This window comes from Vipera ursinii, assembly GCF_947247035.1.
Source record: "Vipera ursinii genome assembly, chromosome: 1".
Lineage (NCBI taxonomy): Eukaryota > Metazoa > Chordata > Lepidosauria > Squamata > Viperidae > Vipera > Vipera ursinii.
Window position 1 is genome coordinate 1,234,918 of NC_139512.1, and position 19,271 is coordinate 1,254,188.

Genomic DNA, 19,271 nt, shown 5'->3' on the forward strand with positions numbered 1-19,271 from the left:
AACTTGAGGTGTATCTGTACTAGCAAAACTTTGCCTGAAATACCCAGCTTTCAGAATATGAAAATATATTTTTTTAATATGACCATTCTGCATTTTTGCTTCTATAATTTATTGCAGACTGTATAGATACAGGAACTGTCTCTATGGATAAGTGTCTTATTGTGAGCCTTCTGGAAACACATGGAAGTAGCACCTATTGGAAACAAAGGCAGAATCAATTGACTCTTGCTCCAATCCAGTAAAACCCCTTTCAAGTTTAGTATTTCCAGTATTGCCATCCAGCTCAGTCCCAAGGAAGCCATTTTTAGGGGGGGAAACTAAGCATAAAAATGAACAATAAGCTACCCAAACACAATTATTTATTTGGATGTAAGTTCCTCTCAGAACAGACAATTCAGTGAAATCACCGCTTCATCATATGTACAAGTTATGTCAACATCCTTTATTATTACTAAATATTTATATCGTTTGGAAGCACGATGAGCTTCAATTAGTGACTAGCAAATGTACATAACGACAATGCTTTTATATATGATAAAAGAAGACAGAGAAGGATGTCTGCTTTTAGAATTAGGAAGTCCAAGTTATTTTTTAGGAGGTAACAAAAATCTCCAGCCTTGCTGCCTGGCCACCTTGACAAAAGCTCCTAACGCACCAAGACCAACGCAAGCTGAACTGCCGATAACAAAACTGTTAGCTGAAGAGGGAGAAAACAAACATTGGTTAGATCATAGACTATACATTATATGTTATAATTATTCAGTTCAAATTTCAAAGTATCCCGAGAATGTAAAAACAAAAAACCATCGGCAAGACCAATACTAACTTCTGGCTCCTATCATTGCCCCCGATGCGCATCCTCCAATGAAGTAGTTCATGGGGTCTTCTGGAGCGTCTCGAAGCTCAGCACTGATGCAAGATGTTGCCGCAAAAACTGCCCCTAAGGTGGCTACGGAGGAAAAAAAGCAGAAGCTAAAGGAGAAATGCCATGTCCAGTGAAACAAGGAAAGCAGAAAAACCAGCTGTATTTCTGGCCTATTGACTATAATACATGATAACTCAACTGCCTGGAGCAGTCAATAGGGAATAATTATGGAGCTTCTACTAGCCCTGCTAAATCAAAACGAAGAGGGTCAAAATCCTATTTTCCAGAATTTGGGGTCTGGATGGGAGCATTCCATGCTGGAGGTAGCCAGTGAAGTAAGAAAGAAGATCCCATCTCATCCATTCTGCTCATACAGTGGTTCCTAATTTTATCCAATCTGTGTTAATTTTAATGTTTAAGGTTTTTATATTCTTGCTTTTACCCTGTTGTGAGCCACCTGGAGTCACTTCGATAGCAAGATGGGCTGCATATACATTTCATAACTAAACAGTAGGTCAGATGTCTACAAAAAATTCAAAAGTTGGAATAGAGGAAAATCATCATCCTAAATTTCTCTACAGTAATCTTTTCAAAGACATCTGTGATTATCGAAATATGCTATGCTATTAAATTCAGTTACTTAAATTTAATACAAAGCAGCTTCCTTTACTGTGAACCTATGAACAACGAGCTTTATAAATTGATAATTTACCAATATTTTTTCCGCCTTTTCTTTAAGTGAGTGAGGCTAAGTACCCATTTAATTGTAAATCCCCATTTTTTAAATCGTTACCAAGTCATAATTAGTTGGATTCACATAATATAATATAATTTATTTATTTATTTATTTATTTAATTAAATTTATATGCCGCCCTTCTCCCTGAGGACTCAGGGCGGCTCACAACAATAAAAATTAAAAAAACATAGAATACAAATATTTTTTTAAAGAATTAAACAATAAATGCAAAATTACAAGACAATTTAACCTGGTAAAAAGCCTAATTAAAAAACGTAGTCAGTCCAGGCCCGCTTGTTGGAACAACCAGGTCTTCAGGTCACGGCGGAAGGACCGAAGGTCAGGGGCCGTCCGCAGCTCCGGGGGCAGTTCATTCCAGAGGGTCGGCGTACCCATAGAGAAGGCTCTCCCCTGGGGGTCGCCAGCCGGCATTGCCTGGCCGACGGCACCCTGAGGAAGCCAACTCTGTGGGAGCAAACCGGGTGATGGGAGGTTGACAATGGCAGCAGGTGGTCTCGCAAGTACCCCAGGCCCAAGCCATGTAGGGCTTTAAAGGTTATTACCAGCACCTTGTATCGCACTCGGAGGGTAACCAGAAGCCAATGCAGCTCACTCAGGAGTGGTGTAACATGGGAGTATCAAGATACTCCCATAAGCACCCGTGCGGCCGCATTTTGCACTAGTTGAAGCCTCCGGGTGCACTTTAAGGGCAGCCCCATGTAGAGAGCATTGCAGTAATCCAGGCAAGAAGTGAGGGCGTGGGTAACCGTGCATAGGGCATCTCGATCCAAAAAGGGGCGCAACTGGCACACTAGGTGAACCTGTGCGAAGGCCCCCCTGGTCACGGCTGTTAGATGATCTTCCAAATTAAGCCATGAATCCAGGAGGACACCCAAGATACGAGCCCTTTCTGAGGGGGGCAATACCTCCCCATCAGAAGAGATGGAACTTCTTGGACAATACGAGATGCCGGTATCCACAGCCACTCAGTCTTGGAGGGGTTAAGCCTGAGCCTGTTCCTTCCCATCCAGACCCGCACCACCTCCAGGCACCGGGACATCACGTCAAGGGCATCACTGGGTTGGCTCGGGGTGGAGATGAACAACTGGGTATCATCTGCATATTGGATGGTCCTCAAATGGTCCTCACTTAACATGCACAATTGGGCTTGGAAACTCTGCAGCTAAGTGGCATAGTTGTTATGTGTGATGTCATGTGATTGTGCCACTTAGCAATGGCCAGGCAACATGGTCAAGCAAGACTGTACCACTGCAAAGTTGGAGAAACCCTGGTATACACAGATTAAATTGTAATGATTAAAATTAAAATATCAAAATATAAATATAAAATTAAAATATATTTATTTTCTGCCAAATCCTAATGAAAACATTAACTTTTGTTTGGGTGGAAACAGTGACATAGATTAGTTTATCATTTTAGTAGTCACAAACACAGTCTAACTAGCACTTCTTTACATAATGTCAAAAAATATCTACACATGAGCCGTTCCTTGATTCCCATTTCATGGACATGATTGTGATTTCATTTAGGTCTCCCTATCTTTAATACTCCCCCTCAAGTCCTGCTATGCTCCCTCACTGTGGTGGGGCCATTAAGTGTTCTGTACCAGCCTGCTACCGGCCCTGCAGAAAAGGCAGGGACAACCCCTTTACAAGAAGGCAAGAGGCTGGAACTAAGCCTGCCAAATTTATTAACATAAAACAGCAAACAGAGCAAAGAGAGCAAAGACGAACCATGAAACAGGAGCTATTCAAACGGTTGCCTTCAGCAAACCAGCCCTCCCACACATTCCCCTTTTAAACAGTTGAGGGCGTGGCTTCTCTCTGCCTCCTTCCGAGGTGCCCCATTGCCTTCCTCTGTTTACTCCTGATTGACTGCCTCCTGCGTCGGGCGTCCTTGAACAGGGCCAGCTGTGGGTCATCTTCATCCACGCTGTCAGGCTCACACAGCTGGGTCTGTGTCATGACCAGATGGGAGGGGCCTGGCTGAGGGCTCTGTGGAGCCTCAATATTATTCTCAGCAAGCAACACCCTCCTCCTCCTCCTCTGAATCATCCGACCCAACTGCCAAACCCACAGGCTGACCCTGAATCACAACATTAAGTTTTATTCTTGGGAGGGATGAAGAATGTCAGATGTGAATGCAAAAAGTATATATTCTTAGCAGGATCATGCAAGATGTGAAGATCATCCAAGTTCCCCTGAGAAACCAACAAAGCACCTATATAGGACATCAACAAAATAAGATGCTGCAAACCAAAAACCGTTTAGGAACAACAGCAATCATTGTTTCATACTGTGCGTGAGGTAATGGTAAACCACTCTTGAATTTCCCCAAGAAAAGCACTAATAGCACTTATGATCTGGGTAGGTTAAAGCCTTTGGGATCCTAGTTGCTGATGATCCCAAGATATCAGAAGCTGCAGTAATAAAATGTACAGTGGAAGATTGGAATGAAAGAAGCATCAGCATGGGAAATGTCAACACAATGAAAGATGAAATGAACTGATTGCACAACAAAAGATGGAATGAACTGATGACACATTGATGTCTTAGGTATCAGCAGCTGAAATGAACCGTTAGAAGATTGCGTGATTTACTGGTCAGGAGATGAAAAACAAAAAAGGAAATGGTGCTGCTTTCATGTTAGAAAGTATACAGGAGGGACTGTACTTGGCTACAGTAATACCAGTTAGACTTTGTGGACAACCCTTTAATATGCCAGTTATCCAAATTTATGCTCCAACCTCTGATGCATAAGAAGAGCAGGCAGGTCTTAAGGTCAAGCTTAATCTGAAATTGACAGAACATGCAAGTAATATCTGCTGCTTGCCTTGAGAAATTGGAATGCCACGTCTGGAAATATTAAGGAAGAAAAGCCTATGGAGATCTTCATTCATCCAAGTCATGGTTGTCCCAAAGCTACTTTTCCAAAAGGCAACTGGACTTTCTTGGCTTTTTTTTCCTTGAAAACGTTTTGCTTCTCATCCAAGACGTTTCCTCAGTTCTTTAGCAGTGAAGAAGCTTCTTGGATGAGAAGCGAAACATCTTCCAAGGAAAAAAACAAACAAACAAGGAAGTCCAGTTGCCTTTTGGAAAAGCAGCTTTGGGTTAAGGAAGAAAACCTAGTTGGACTATGCGGCCAGTGAAGCAGGAAAATGATTTGTCAATTTCTGTAATTCCAGTGATTTCTTTTTGCTAACAGCCTTTTCTAACAATCAAAGCAGCGCCTCGCCAGATGGGGCACAAATAAATCAAACTGATTATATTATTGGCATAAGGGATGGAAGAGCTCAATGACTGTGGAACAGTCGATAAAATGTTTCATGCGGGTAACCAAAATATACCCAACGATGTCAATCCATTGTTCTCAGTCAAGGCACAAATGACCAGGCTCAAATTCTCGTATTTCAAACATCTTATAGAAACATCTATCTCTCTGGAGAAGTCTATAATGTTGGGGAAGCTAGAAGGAAGGAAAAAGAAACACAGGACCACCAGCAGAAAAACTGATGAGCTCAATCACAATGGTAATCAGTGCAGAGATGGAAGACCTGAAGAACCAGGTTGGACTAACCAGGATGGGTGCAGATTGTCCTGCTGACAATCCATCTACTGACTTGATGGCACATAATAAATCTATCAATCAGTCTTTTAATACCACAGCTGAACCACTGGGGATATCTTCTAGGATGGAAATAAGAGGAACACAGGATACTTCTTTGCACTAAAATACGCTATTTTATTCTAACTGCTTAGCACAAAATCGACTGGGAGACCCTTTCTAAAGTTTCACCTAATGATGTGAAAAACATTTATTTGAAAGAATGCGGGTGAGAATGTAAAATTATTTCTGAGCATAGGGCAGGCTGTTTTGAGTATCTTGGAGGGGTTTTGAGGTCTCCCAAGATGCTCGAAACAAAACATTCCGCAAAATTTGGTTTTGAAACATTTTGAAATAAAACACCACTATTTGCACCCTGCTGTTTTCAGCTAAGGGCTGTTCTCATATCAAGTCACTATTGAAAAGGCAGCGCTTAGTCTCTGAGCATCTATCCCCAATATTTTTGTGCAGGAGATATAATCCCTCCTGAATTTTAGCATCTCTTGAACAGAACGAATTAAAATGATTAATTATTTACTAAAATCTACCCATAAGCTTATAAATATAATACAAGTTAGTACTTGAACAGGGATTTAAGAATTATTAAACTTCTAGGCTTGATATTATTAACTTATGCTTTAATCATAAGTTATTTTTTTTAGAAAAGTATGTGTAAATTAAACTTGAAACACTGAGTTTAAAAAAACTGAGATATAAGTACAAATCAAACACAGTCTAAAAGAAATGACATACAAATGAAAATGAAACCTTTGATTACTTCACACATTGTTTTAAGCCATAATTTCTGATTGGCTCAGTTTGCAAAAGAGAATTAGGATCAATCATGATTTACAACCCCAGTGCTTTTATTCATATAATAGGTAAAGGTAAAGGTTCCCCCGCACATGCGTGCTAGTTGTTTCCGACTCTAGGGGCCGGTGCTCATCTCCGTTTCAAAGCCGAAGAGCCAGCGCTTGTTCAAAGACGTCTCCGTGGTCATGTGGCCAGCATGACTAGACGCCAAAGGCGCATGGAACGCTGTTACCTTCCCACCGGAGTGGTCCCTATTTTTCTACTTGCATTTTTACGTGCTTTCGAACTGCTAGGTTGGCAGAAGCTGGGACGAGTAACAGGTGCTCACTCTGCTACGCGGCACTCAGGATTCGACCCGCCAAACTGCCGACCTTCTGATCGACAAGCTCAGGGTCCTAACCCACTGAGCCACCGCGTCCCTTTTATTCATATAATACGCTAAGCCAAAACCCAGTAAGCCGTACTGATTTGCATTTGAGTGCTACTAATCAAATAAGCAGACCTTACCCATAGTGACAGTGGATTTGGTTACTCTCAAAAGTCCTTCTAGGGTTGTTTCTGGCGTGTACAGAATTACATGGTAAGTTGAGCCAATAAGACCTACGGGAAGATTTTAAAAAAATGGATGACAAGGAGGTTAGTATAATACCAGCAACAACAAAACCCTTTATTAGTTTAAAATAAGGAAAGTAAACGCTTATCATGAACTATTCTTTCTCTATTGGCAATTCCATAAACACAATTCCATATATACGGAGGAATATAGGCAATTCTCAACTTATTGAGCCCAAAATTTCTGTTGCTAAATGAGACATTTGTTAAGTGAGTTTTGTCCCACTTTCAAGACCTCTCTTGCCCCATTTGTTAAGTGCAGTTGTTAAGTTAGTAAAACAGTCGTTAAGTGAATCTGGCTTCCCCATTGACTTTGCTTGTCAGAAGATTGCAAAAGCTGTTCACATGACCTCAAGATACTACAATCATCATAAATATGAATCAGCTGTCAAGCATCTGAATTTTGATCACATGATCATGGGGATGTTGCAATGGTCCTAAAGTATGAAAATGGTCATGAGTAATTTTCAGTGGCCATTGGAACTTTGGTCGCTAAATGAACTGTTATAAATTAATGACCACCTGTACTGTGCCTATCCACATCGCTATATCAAAATCTAATTATTAACAGATAAAATCATATTGTTTTAGTATACTGACCATGGATTAAAACAGGGTAACACCACAAAGGCTGCAACTGACAATTTCTCCTCAGATGGGGCTAGGCTTTTTAAAGCAACCTTCTCAATCTGATGTTCTCCTGAGCTGTGGTTCTTGAATTTCAGCACCAAGGAAAATCTATCACTCTATCCTGTGAAGAGTATCTAAGACTTTGCCTTTACAAAGGTCAAAATATAAAAGTAACATTGAGACCAAACATACTTAAAACCAAACGTAAAGAAAAATATATTTATTTTATCATATATGTATACCACAGTGATTATAAATCTTATTGGGATGTATAAACTTGCATACAATAGCAAATTTAATCAAAATACGGAATTAGATTTGTTAAAGGATTTCACAGAAACTGTAATACCTATTTTGGAAATTAGATATTGTTTTTAGTGAATCCCGCTGTTACCTTCCCACCGTAGTGGTCCCTATTTTTCTACTTGCATTTTTACATGCTTTCGAACTGCTAGGTTGGCAGAAGCTGGGACGAGTAACAGGTGCTCACGCTGCTACGCAGCACTCGGGATTTGACCTGCCAAACTGCCAATCTTCTGATCAACAAGCTCAGCGTCCTAACCCACTGAGTCACTCCCACCTAGCTCCCACCTGTCTGAAATCAAGATTATTTTTATTTATGTGTACCTTGCCTTTATTATTTTTACAAACAACCCAAGGCAGTGGACATATCTAACACACCTCCCTCCTATTTTCCTTATGACAACAACCCTGTGAGATGGGTTTGGGTAAGAGAAAGTCACCCAGACTTTCATGACTAAGGTGTGGCTTTTAACTTATGGTCTCCTGCTTTCTAATCTGGTGCCTTATTCACTACTAGACCAAAGCGAGAATGAATGTTTTAATGCATGCACACTTCCAAAACCATGTTTGTCCATAATGCAGTATGGCTTGTCTACTCTGAAATCCCAAGTGCTATCATGGGTGATGGGGAGAGGCAGCAGCACTAGGCTACCGTGCAAGCTATGACACCCCTCCCGGGGGGGGGGGAGGAAGGGGGATATTGCAGGAGATATGAAGGAGTTTACCAATGAGAACAATGACCTTACAGTGTACAGGTAGTCCTCGACTTACGACCATAATTAAGCCCAAAATTTCTGTTGCTAAGCAAAACAGTTAAGTGATTCCCCCCCTCCCATTTTATAACCTTTCTTGCCACAGTTGTTAAGTGAATAACTGCAGATATTAAGATAGTAATGCCGTTGTAAAGCGAATCTGGCTTCCCCATTGACTTTGCTTGGCAGAAGGTCACAAAAGGTGATCACATGGCCCCGGGACACTGTAACCATCATAAATATGAGTCTGTTGCCAAGTGTCTGAATTTTGATCACATGACCATGGGGACGCTGCAACGGTCATAACTCTGAAAAACGGTCATATGTCACTTTTTTTCCAGTGATGTCGTAACTCTGGACGGTCACTAAATGAACTGTTGTAAGTTGAGGATTACCAGTACCCACATTTGCTCTTCCATGGGTTTTCCAGAGATACAGAGAGGACACAGATGATCAAGGGAACTACACTTCCTGGGGCAGCGGCTGTGCAAAGACCACCGAGCCCAGCAAACGGATGGGGTGGGGGCAGTCCTGCCAGCAGGCCAATTGGAACAACAACTCCCTCCATGCCACGCAGAGCTTCGGCATGGAAGCCAATTTCTTTTCCGGGAAAGCGCTTTTTCTGCCGGGATGCTTAGGAGCAGCCTGAGCCGCCCTCTGGGATGGGTTGAGAACGAGATGGAGGCTACGCTGTGAAGGCAGGTCCTTTAACGCAGCGTTTCCCAACCTTAGGAACTTGAAGATGCGTGGACTTCAACTCCCAGAATTCCCCAGCCAGCTGGGGAATTCTGGGAGTTGAAGTCCACGCATCTTCAAGTTCCTAAGGTTGGGAAACGCTGCTTTAACGGACATTACGCAGGGGGCCTTCCAGGCGGGGCAGAGGGAGGCTGTGTAGACGAGCCCACAGAAAAGCTCGACAGCGATGGAGGTTCAAGGAGGGGGACCTTTTTTGTCACGATTCCCGGATGGACTGGCAGTTAACTCGGGGTAGCTTCCGAGGAAAACGAGGAGCCCCACGGTCACGGCCCGCCTCAGCTTGGTTCTCACCGGTAAGGGCCCCGAGGCGCCCCGCCAGCCAGGTCTTCCGGAAACAGTGCGTGCCGTCCAAAATCTCCCAAGAGTCGTTCATGTTGACACCGACCCCGGCGACTGGCGCAAGTCTCACGAGATTTCACCAAGGACACGAGCACCTGGTCTCGCGAGATCTTGGCCTAGACTTCTACACGGGCCAATGGCAAGCCGAGGTTTGTAAGGATCGGGCGGGATGATAGGGGGAAAGGAGGCGCAGCCTCGTTGACTATTGGTGGGCGTAGCTCGTCCCGTCAGAAAAAAAAAGAGAAATTTGATTGGTTTGTGGCTGTGGCTTCGCGTGGATTTCCATTGGTAGATGCTTGGGCGGTAAAGGGGAATAACACCGCGCGTGCTTGCTTCGCTTCTCCTCCTCTTGCTCGCCTACTTGGGGCGGTTGGAGCAGGACGTCGTAAAGGCCCGACTGGGCTCTAAAGCCTGTAAATCTGACAGCTTCAGTCAAGCGGCTGTGGACCCATCTGTCATTCTCTCAGGACCCATTAGTGTGACCTCACTTCTGATTGGTCAGTCCGAATGAAGGGCGCGGCATGGTTTCTTTGTGGTGGGTGTGACCTGCCTTCCTATTGGCCACGATGCGCGGGCGGTGGGTGGGGCGTCCCCGGGCGTCTTCGTCGTTGCCGTCCATGATGTCTTCATCTTCGCCGCCGACGCCGGTTCAGATTCGCGAGGCTAACGCGCATTTGGCAGCGTTGCACGGGCGGGTTGCGGAGTTGGAGAGGCGGTTGGCAGCTGCGGAGCGCACGGTGCATGGCCAGGCTGAGAGTCTCATCCGGAAGGATGCCGAGATGCGCCAGGCGATGTTCGGGCTTCGGGAGGGCAAGGACAGGTACCGACCTCGAGGAGGACTAGTATCTTCGTTAGAGTGACTTTGTAATTAGTGAACGAATAAAAGGTTTTCTAGAGAAGTCGTTGGCACGTAGATCCGTTGCAGTGTCTTTGGGCGTGGGGCTTTCTGTATGAAGTTGGGTCCTCTGAATATTACTGAGCTTTCGGTGGCTGCTGCATAATATATTTGGGCGGGCTTTTCTCCTCTCTCAATCTTGCTAAACAGTTTGTCATTATTTCTCAGAATTAGGAAATAATTGGATTGTTAAACCAAATATGTGTGTATTAAATTGCATGGTAGGACATAGCTATCCCAGCTGGAACTTCAGGAGCAGATTAATAGGAAAAGAGATGCCAGTTTCAGGTTGGACAGACTGGATATGAAGGCATTCTCAGCATCTTTTCCTGTTGAATAGCAATTGTGTAATTGTTCCAATGTGCTTCAGGCAGGTAGAAATCCTTTCAAATACATTATTTCCAGTTTTACAACACAGGCAACCAAGAGCTTCCCTACTAGCAAGCCTGTCTGATAACATCTTGCATACAATCATCATATTCTAATGGATACTTTCCTCTGTAACATGTGGCTCTGTCTTAGGAAAAAGGACGTAAACATAATTTTTTACCAGTTCTTTCTACCATCATATATTTTTATTTTTTAATTTTAGATTCTGCTCATCTTGTTCTTAGAGTGACTCTGGTAGGTGTAACAGTTAAAAAGTATAAAAACATAAAAATCTTAGTCTTTGACTTAATGACTATTTGTTTAGCAATCATTCAAAGTTACAACAGTATTGAAAAAGTGACTTCCAACTAGTCCTCACACTTAGAACTGTTGCAGCATCTCTGTGATCACATGATCAGAATTCAGGCATGTATTTATGATGGTTGCCGAATCATGAGGTCACATGATCATCCGTTTTTGACTTTCCTAATTGGTTTCCGACAAGTGAAGTCAATGGGAAGCTGGATTTGTTTAATGACCATGTGAGTCCCTTAACAATCACTGTGATTTGCTTAACGACTACAGCAAAAATGGCCATAAATTTGGGTGCAACTCACTTAATGGCTGCCTTGCTTAACAGTGGGGGTTCTTGCCCCTATTGTGTTCGTAAGTTGAGGACTACCTGTGAGGATACAATGTATCAATAGAAGGGAGCCAAGTAAAACAAGGATAAAAAAAGTTTAAAGGCAGAGGAAGAGACTTCAAGGCACTGACCACCTACCTCCACGGTTGTGAGCCCTTTGCAATTTGGCAGAGCCAGGTCTTCCGACTCTTGAAAGATCAGGAGAGTGGGGTCCTCGGTGGGAAGGATATTCCAGACAGTGGGGAAAGCAGCAGAGAAGGCTCGTTTCCTAGACCCAGCTAGCTGAAGTTCTTTAACTACAGTATTCCATAACATACCTTCTCTGCCTGATCAGATGAGATGGGGCAATGTGAGGCGGATAAAATGGTTCTTCAGGTAACCTGTTCTCTTTTTTTCCCCATCTTTTTTTTTTCTTCCAAAGGGAAATTGCTATATTGGAGGAAAAGCTGCAGTCTTCTGAACAGCATGCCCAAAAACTGCTAAATGTGATCCAGGAAAAAGACAGTTTGATAACGCAACTGAGGCACAGGAGCCGCCTGCTGACTAAGATTTGTCGTAGCCGTCCAGTCCTGGACAATCTCTTGGCCTACATGGCTGAAGGGGAGCAGCTGAGTCCTGTCCTGGGCGCACAAAGTGACGCCAACTCACCAGATCACAGCCTGTCATTGGAGACAAACTGTATCCCAGACCTTGATTTGGATACCAAAGACTTTTCACTTGGAGATGATGAACAGGATTCAGACAAGACTTTGTTTGGGACAACAGTGTAAATGGACAAGTTTCTTGGGTCCCATATCTGAGGTCTCTTTTTTAAAAAAATCTTTTAAATAGGGTAATACCACTTTTTTTTTAATTCTAACCTGCTCATGCTGGAGTTGACAAAGTACTTTTTAAACCAGCCACTCTAGTAATAGTTTTGTGTACCAGCAGACTTTTTTTGGTTTGTGGCTTAAAAATTATGCCTTTTTTCCTGCACCCCTTAATTGGATGTAGGATACCTGAATCTCTAGGACAAATTATGACAGTCCCAGCACCTTCCAATATTGGTATAATAGGTTCATACTACAAGGAAGGAATTCAAATTAGGGTTAGACATCAGGAGGAATTTTCTAATTGTTACAAGTTATCAGCTAGTGGAACAAATTTTAAAGTACTTGGTAAGTTTTCCTTTGCTAAAGGAAATGTTCTAATGAATCCTGCAGATGACCTCTCTGGTTCCTTCTAGTTCTGTGAACCTGAACCTGGGGTTCAGTCCTGCTAGTACAGGTAGGCCTCCACTCACAACGATTCATTTAACAACCCTTTGGAGTTAAGATGGCTGTGAAAAAAGGGACTGCTAATCAGTTCTTGCACTTGCGACCATTGCACTATCTTTGCAGTGAGGCGATTGTAATTTGGGCATTCAGCAATTGGTACGCATTTATGATGGTTGCAACATTACAGGGTCATGTGATCACCATTTGCAGTCTTCTAAGGCAGAGGCCCCCAATCTTTTGGGCACCAGGGACCGGTTCCGTGGAGAGAGGTTTTTCTGTGGATCGGAGAGGGTGTGGTTTTGTGTGCTGCCTGCATCCTGCAGATGGGGCTTTCCTTGTCTGTACGGACCGGTTGCTGGCATGCCGTGGCCCGGTACTGGTCCATGGACCAGGGGATGGGGGACCCCTGTTCTAAGGGGACTTCCAACAAGCAAAGTCAATGGGGAAAGCTGGATTTCCTTGATGACAGTGATAAAAAAAAGTAAAGTGGGGTGCAACTTACTTAACAACTGCATCACTTTGTGAGAGAAGTTGTACTTCCTGCATTCATTTATACTGATTGTGGCAAAAGGTCATTTCCTTTCATTGGGCAGCTTCATCTCCTTTCAAGAGTTACCCCTTAACAACTTTACTGAAGTAAGTTTTTGTAGTGGAATAATTCTACGTCTAATGCATTTTCTGCTTGAGTGTAACTTAATCCATCTTTAATCTGAATGGGCAATTTTTTAGGAGGGGCAAAATCACAGAGAATAGGAATCTTCTTTTTTCAGCCTGTTTGGCTAACCCACAGGAATGAGCAGAGAATTTCAGCTTGAAGTATTACGTCTGCTTGCTTGAGCAGGAAAAGGAATCCAATCATCTTTTACTTATGGTCTTATTGATGGTTAGGTGTTCTCCATGGCAGGTATTAGCAATAACAGTTGATTTATATATTGCTCCATAGGGCTTCACAGCTCTGTGACTGGTTTACAATGTCAGCCTATTGCCCCCAACAATTTGGGTCCTCATTTTACCGACCTCGGAAAGAATGGAAGGCTGAGTTAACCTTGAGCCCATCAGGACTGAACTCCAGACTGTGGGCAGAGTTAGCCTGAAATAGTACATTTTAACCACTGAGCCAGCAGGTATTACTGTATCTGTTGTCAGAGTAGGTCACTTGTCTCTTTAAAAAGCGTAAGCAAGCAATGACTGTGAGAGCTTTTGAGCCAACTCCCAGAATTCTTTGGCTAGCTTGCCAGTTTCTTTCTAAGCCTATGAATCAGTCAGGAAAGATCAGAGCCTATGATTTTAGCTTCTCGGCAGGGTGGGGGGTGGGGGTAGACTGGTTTATTTTTAACACTAGTAATTTTGTGTTAAAAATGTTGCCCTAAACTTGCTAAAAATGCTGACAGCTTCTGTTGAGTTAACTAAGATCCATTTTCTGGTGAAAACCTGGAAGTTGCTTCATCTTTTGGATATTTTCCTTGTCTGCCTTCTTGGCCAAGCACATTATTACTGTTCAAAATATAGGGAACCAGTGGGTTTTTAATAGTATTTTCCCCCCTAGAATTGAACAAACCTGCAGGGCTGCTATAAAAGCTAAATAGAAAGGTAAAATTATTACTGGCCTGGGGTGGAAAATTAGGGAGATTGTCCCTTGTTTTGATTCTATCCTAACAGAAAGTGGACAGTAAAAAAATAATTGCAGCATTTTAAGGCAATGCTTCTCTACCTTGACAACTTGAAGGTATGTGTATTTCAATTCCTAACTATTTGGGGAGTTCTGGGAGTTGGTCCACACATCTGCACGTTGCCAAGATTGAGAAACACAATGCTAAGGGATCTTGAGCTATCGAGGAAGTAAAAGGGAAGCAAAATCTGGTGGTTCAGGCAATGTGTGTGTATTTCAGAGGAAAGTAGAAATGTCTTCAGGGATCCATTCTGGTGAAGTTCACAAAATTCCACCAAGCTAAACAGCCATAAAACTGCCTTGATGTCCTCTTAATCCCATTTCAGCCATGTAGCTTTCAAAATGGCTGAAATGGTAATAGCAACGATAGGATTTCCCAAGATTCTGCTTTTTCTTGCATCCAGTCTTTCCCATTCTTGTCTGCCCATATGGGTTGAGTTAACTCTTGTAATCCCCTTGGGGGACTTGCAGATTTTCTTCTGCTATTCTGGCAACCCTTTTTGTTCTATAATGTGCTGTATTTCCACAGAATAATTAATTTCTTGAATGAGTGGTTGCAGTCCTAAGCACCCTTACCAGGAACCATTGGGACTAAATACTGAATACATATGTAGAGGATTGGTTTATTTAATGCCTGTTACTTTTGTTTTGAGTCATGTATTTACTGACAACTGAAGTAGCAGTTAAGTGCCTATGGGGATTTTGTTACACTAGGTCCTCAATCTATTTTTTCTTGTTGGAAGCAAAATAATATTAAAAAAATATTTTGGTATACTTGATCTGTACTGTATTCTGGTGTTTTTCTCACTGTTTTCTAAATGTTTTACATGAGCTGATATGATTCCTAGCAGGAATACTAGAACTTTTCAAAACTGCCTGATTTTATGACCACGCTCACATTATTCTCTTTTTTAGAAGGCTGATCAGTTACTGTGATGTGAATCTTTTTCCCAAGAAATTTCTCAAAATTCTGAGAGCTCAAGAGTCACAGAGTTATATGTTTGTGTGTGTGTGTGTGTGTGTGTGTGTGTGTGTATGTATATGTGTGTGTGTGTATTTAATATATATATATTTAATTCTTTGTTAGCACTCCAAAAAAATTTACACAAATATGAGCTGTCACTGCTGTGACTACTGCCTGTGGATGGCCTTGGGTTAGGCTGAAACAGGAAATAAGATTTGTCCCGTGTTTGGGGCCTAGCAAGGTATTCTAAATACTTAACAAACACTTAACATATATATATATATATATAACTGTTGTTAGCTGCCCAGAATCATGAATTTGAGATGGGTCATATAAACTGAAATAACTTTCAAAAAGTTAAAGAACCATAGAGAACAACAGAGAAGGAACTGAACTTAAGAGCAGGAGATTCATTTCAGATACACATCTAGAGCATTTGCAAGTACTGTATCAAAGTATTCAACACAGGATGCTCCTAGACTGTGTTTTTGAGTTTGTTTGTTTGTTTGTTTGTTTGTTTATTTTTGGGACTTCTATGCCGCCCTATCTCCCGAAGGACTCAGGGCGGCTAACAACAATAAAAACAACAATACAAAAGTTAAGAGAAATTAAATAGCCCCAAAATAAATTAACTAAACAATTAAAAATTAAAACATTTTAAAAACCCATCATCAATCCAGGTCAGCCTGATGAAAGAAAAAAGTTTTGAGGTCGCGGCGAAAGGACCGGAGGTCCCAGGCCATCCGGAGCTCAAGGGGGAGTTGGTTCCACAGGGCTGGCGCTCCCACAGAGAAGGCCCTCCCCCTGGGGGTCGCCAGCCGACATTGTCTAGCCGACGGCACCCTGAGCAGGCCCTCTCTGTGTGAGCGCACGGGGCGATGGGAAGTCGTCCCCGGCAGCAGACGGTCCTCCAAATATCCCGGGCCTAGGCCATGTAGAGTTGTGGACTGGAGGCACTTTTCTATGTGCTTCTAGTACAGGGGTCTTCAAACTTGGCCCTTTTATGACTTGTGGACTTCAACTCCCAGAATTCCTCAGCCAGCGTGCCTAGCTGAGGAATTCTGGGAGTTGAAGTCCACAAATCATGAAAGGCAGGCCAAGTTTGAAGACCCCTGATCTGGACTCACAAAATGGCACTATCTGCTTTTCTCAAATTGTTGTATTTTATTCTCTACTTTTGACACCGCTTGCCATCTCTTAGGCCTCTATGCTTTCAGATAGTTCTCAACTTACAATTGAAGTATTATGGTCCAAAGTCATGCTGATACTTAAGCAGATCATCAGTGGGACTGCTGGGACATCCCTACAATAGTGGCCAAAATTGTGGAAACCTTTTGGGAAAAGTGTACAGTAGAAATGCCACCTTTGGTTAAGTTTCCACCATTTTTTCTTTTAATTTCTTTATAACTGTAGACTTGCTCACTTAATAATACCATTTTACATTGCTTTCTGGGCAACCAGTCAACTCTTTGCACCCTTACTTTAATTTTATTACGTTTTACAAGCTCACTAAATGAAAGAACACAAAAAATCCCACCCAACTTGATAGCAATCACATTAACACACTGACAAGTGTCCTCCTCTCAGCTTCAATACATGACATCAATAACTGAACCCTACTGTGATCTGATTGGCTCATTGCCAAAACAAGATGACACCTGATTGGCTCTCTAAACACTCATGCTCATTGGCTGCAATCAGATGAAGGAAAGCGACCTGATACCAACCTTAGCAAGTTGTGCTTCCTTTTTCTGGTTATTTTCATAGAATACAGTAGAGATAATTGAACAAACTTTGTTGCATTACATTCTTGATTAAATTATCTTTCCACTGATATATTTATTTTATTTTATTTCGTAATCTGGCCACACGGCAAAGAAAAACTGGATGACTTCCTCATACACCTCAATAGCCTACACCCCAAAATACAATTCACCATGGAAACAGAAGCTAACAATCAACTTCCCTTCCTTGATGTCTTAGTCTACAAGAAATCCAACGGCTCCCTAGGACACACTATCTACCATAAAAAAACACACACAAACCGCTATCTGAACGCACTCTCACACCACCACCCAGCACAGATCAACTCCGTAGCCAAGACACTCATCTCCAGAACAAAACACCTAGCTGACGAACAACACCTAAAAACCGAACTACACACTCTCACTAATGTACTAACAGCCAATGGATTCCAAAGAAACACGATTACCAACTTAATCCGAAGAGAGACACCCACAAAAACCCAAGACAGAGAACAAGAAAATGGCAAAGCCCTCCTCCCATACTTAAAAGGGACCACAGACAGAATCAGCAAGGTCCTCCAAAAACACAACATCAAAACAGCATTCTACACAGACAGAAAAATATCCACCATCCTAAGAAACCCCAAGGACATAATTGGGTTAGAAAACCAAGGAGTATACGAAATCCCATGCACCACCTGCCCCACCACATACATCGGACAAACCAACAGAAGAATAAGTGCACGCATTGAAGAGCACAAAAACTCACTCAGAAAAGGAGAACAAACTTCATCCCTGGTCCAACACTTTGAAGCCACGGGACATGAAATTGATTTTAAAAAAACCAAAACTATCGCCAAAATTGAACATTTTAACAACAGAATAATCAGAGAAGCCATTGAGATAGAAAAACGCCCCCACAGCATGAATAAACGAGATGATACCTCTCGTCTACCAGCCATTTGGAAACCCGCCTTGATTGACAGACGAAGCCCAACCACCAAGAATGATACCAGACCCAAACTCATGATAACATCACATGACATCACCACCACACAACCATTCAAAAAGCAAATCCGAACCCACAACGATAAAGACACACAACCACAAAACAGAAACCTAACTACAGCTGCAACAGCTGCAACATCAGCCACTTTAAACCCCTCCAAACCACACAATAAACAAACTGACACCCACTATAAAAACATGGCACCACCACAAACACGAAGCCGAACAAAAGCAGCACAACTCACCAGCTCAGGTCTGGAGCTGGCAGCTGAGACCAGCCCATCCACTCAGAACACACCCCCACCCAATCAGAACACACCCACCATTCAAAACACACTCCCACCCAATCAGAACACACTTGGTCCCCTACCCAATCAGAGCACACCTCCACAGAACACACCCCCTCTGGCAGTTTAAAAAAGAGGAACAAACAGCCACATGCTTCTCCCAGAAGAAGGAAGCAGAAGCCTGATGATGACGGATGGGATTCCGTCGAAACGTTGCGCCTACACCTTTAATTCTACGCGGGGAAAAACCCGAAAAACCAAGGATCCATATATATATATATATATATATATATATATATATATATATATATATATATATATATATATATATATATATATATATATATATATATATAGTTGTGTGTGTGTGTGTATATGTGTATATGTGTATATGTATATATGTATATATGTATATATATATATTTATTAATGGGACTTATATCCCGCCCTATCTCCCGAAGGACTCAGGGCGGCTAACAACAATAACATATAACAGAAATTAAGATAAAATTAAAATTAAAGTCATCTGCAATAAATTAAAATTAAAAATTAAAAATAAATTACTACTACTACTACAAATGGTGTTATTAGCCATCAAACCTCAAAAATACACTTTTCCCAAAAGGTTTCCACAATGTTGGCCACTACTGTATACGGGTAGATAGTACTTGAGTCTAATGAAGTGCTGTGTAAGTCAAAATATAGTATAGGCCAGGGGTCAGCAACCTGAAACAGTGAAAGAGCCACTCAGAACCGATTCCCTCACAAAAGGAAAAACTGGGAGCCACAAAAGATGTGTGCGCATGTGCGTACATGTGCGCATATGCATACATGCACACATGTGCGTACATGCGCGCATGTGCAGAACAGGGTTTGACTGAAGAGTGGAGCCAAGGTGAGATATGCACCTACCCTGCATATTTGAATTGATTGGTTGAACTTTTTTAGTCCCACTTTTTTTTTTGGACTGCACATGGCAGAAGTGGGAGCCGCAGGAGATGGCT

General features: G+C 42.3%; 2 protein-coding genes across 2 annotated transcripts; one reads left to right on the forward strand and one right to left on the reverse strand.

The window, feature by feature from the left end:
• Nucleotides 1–342: 342 nt before the first annotated feature.
• On the reverse strand, nucleotides 343–9,505 carry NDUFA11 (NADH:ubiquinone oxidoreductase subunit A11). Its single transcript, XM_083354081.1, has 4 exons — nucleotides 9,384–9,505; nucleotides 6,547–6,639; nucleotides 827–949; nucleotides 343–697 (listed from the first exon to the last, which is right to left on the reverse strand). Exons 1-4 carry the CDS (start codon nucleotides 9,463–9,465, stop codon nucleotides 585–587), a joined length of 411 nt encoding a protein of 136 aa, XP_083210207.1. The 5' UTR covers nucleotides 9,466–9,505; the 3' UTR covers nucleotides 343–584.
• A 492-nt stretch (nucleotides 9,506–9,997) lies between these two features.
• Nucleotides 9,998–15,040, forward strand: VMAC (vimentin type intermediate filament associated coiled-coil protein; the record flags this gene model as incomplete). The annotated part of the gene is made up of 2 exons (XM_083368946.1): nucleotides 9,998–10,251; nucleotides 11,760–15,040. The coding sequence occupies 2 exons, from the start codon at nucleotides 9,998–10,000 to the stop codon at nucleotides 12,106–12,108; spliced, it is 603 nt and encodes a 200-aa protein (XP_083225072.1). The 3' UTR covers nucleotides 12,109–15,040.
• Nucleotides 15,041–19,271: the final 4,231 nt, after the last annotated feature.

Coding starts and splice junctions, on each gene's coding strand:
- NDUFA11 (XM_083354081.1), bottom strand. CDS start 9,465: ATGAACGACTCTTGGGAGATTTTGGACGGCACGCACTGTTTCCGGAAG. Junction 6,640..9,383: donor GCGCCTCGGGGCCCTTACCG/GTGAGAACCAAG, acceptor ATCTTCCCGTAG/GTCTTATTGGCTCAACTTAC. Junction 698..826: donor GGCAATGATAGGAGCCAGAA/GTTAGTATTGGT, acceptor CTCCCTCTTCAG/CTAACAGTTTTGTTATCGGC.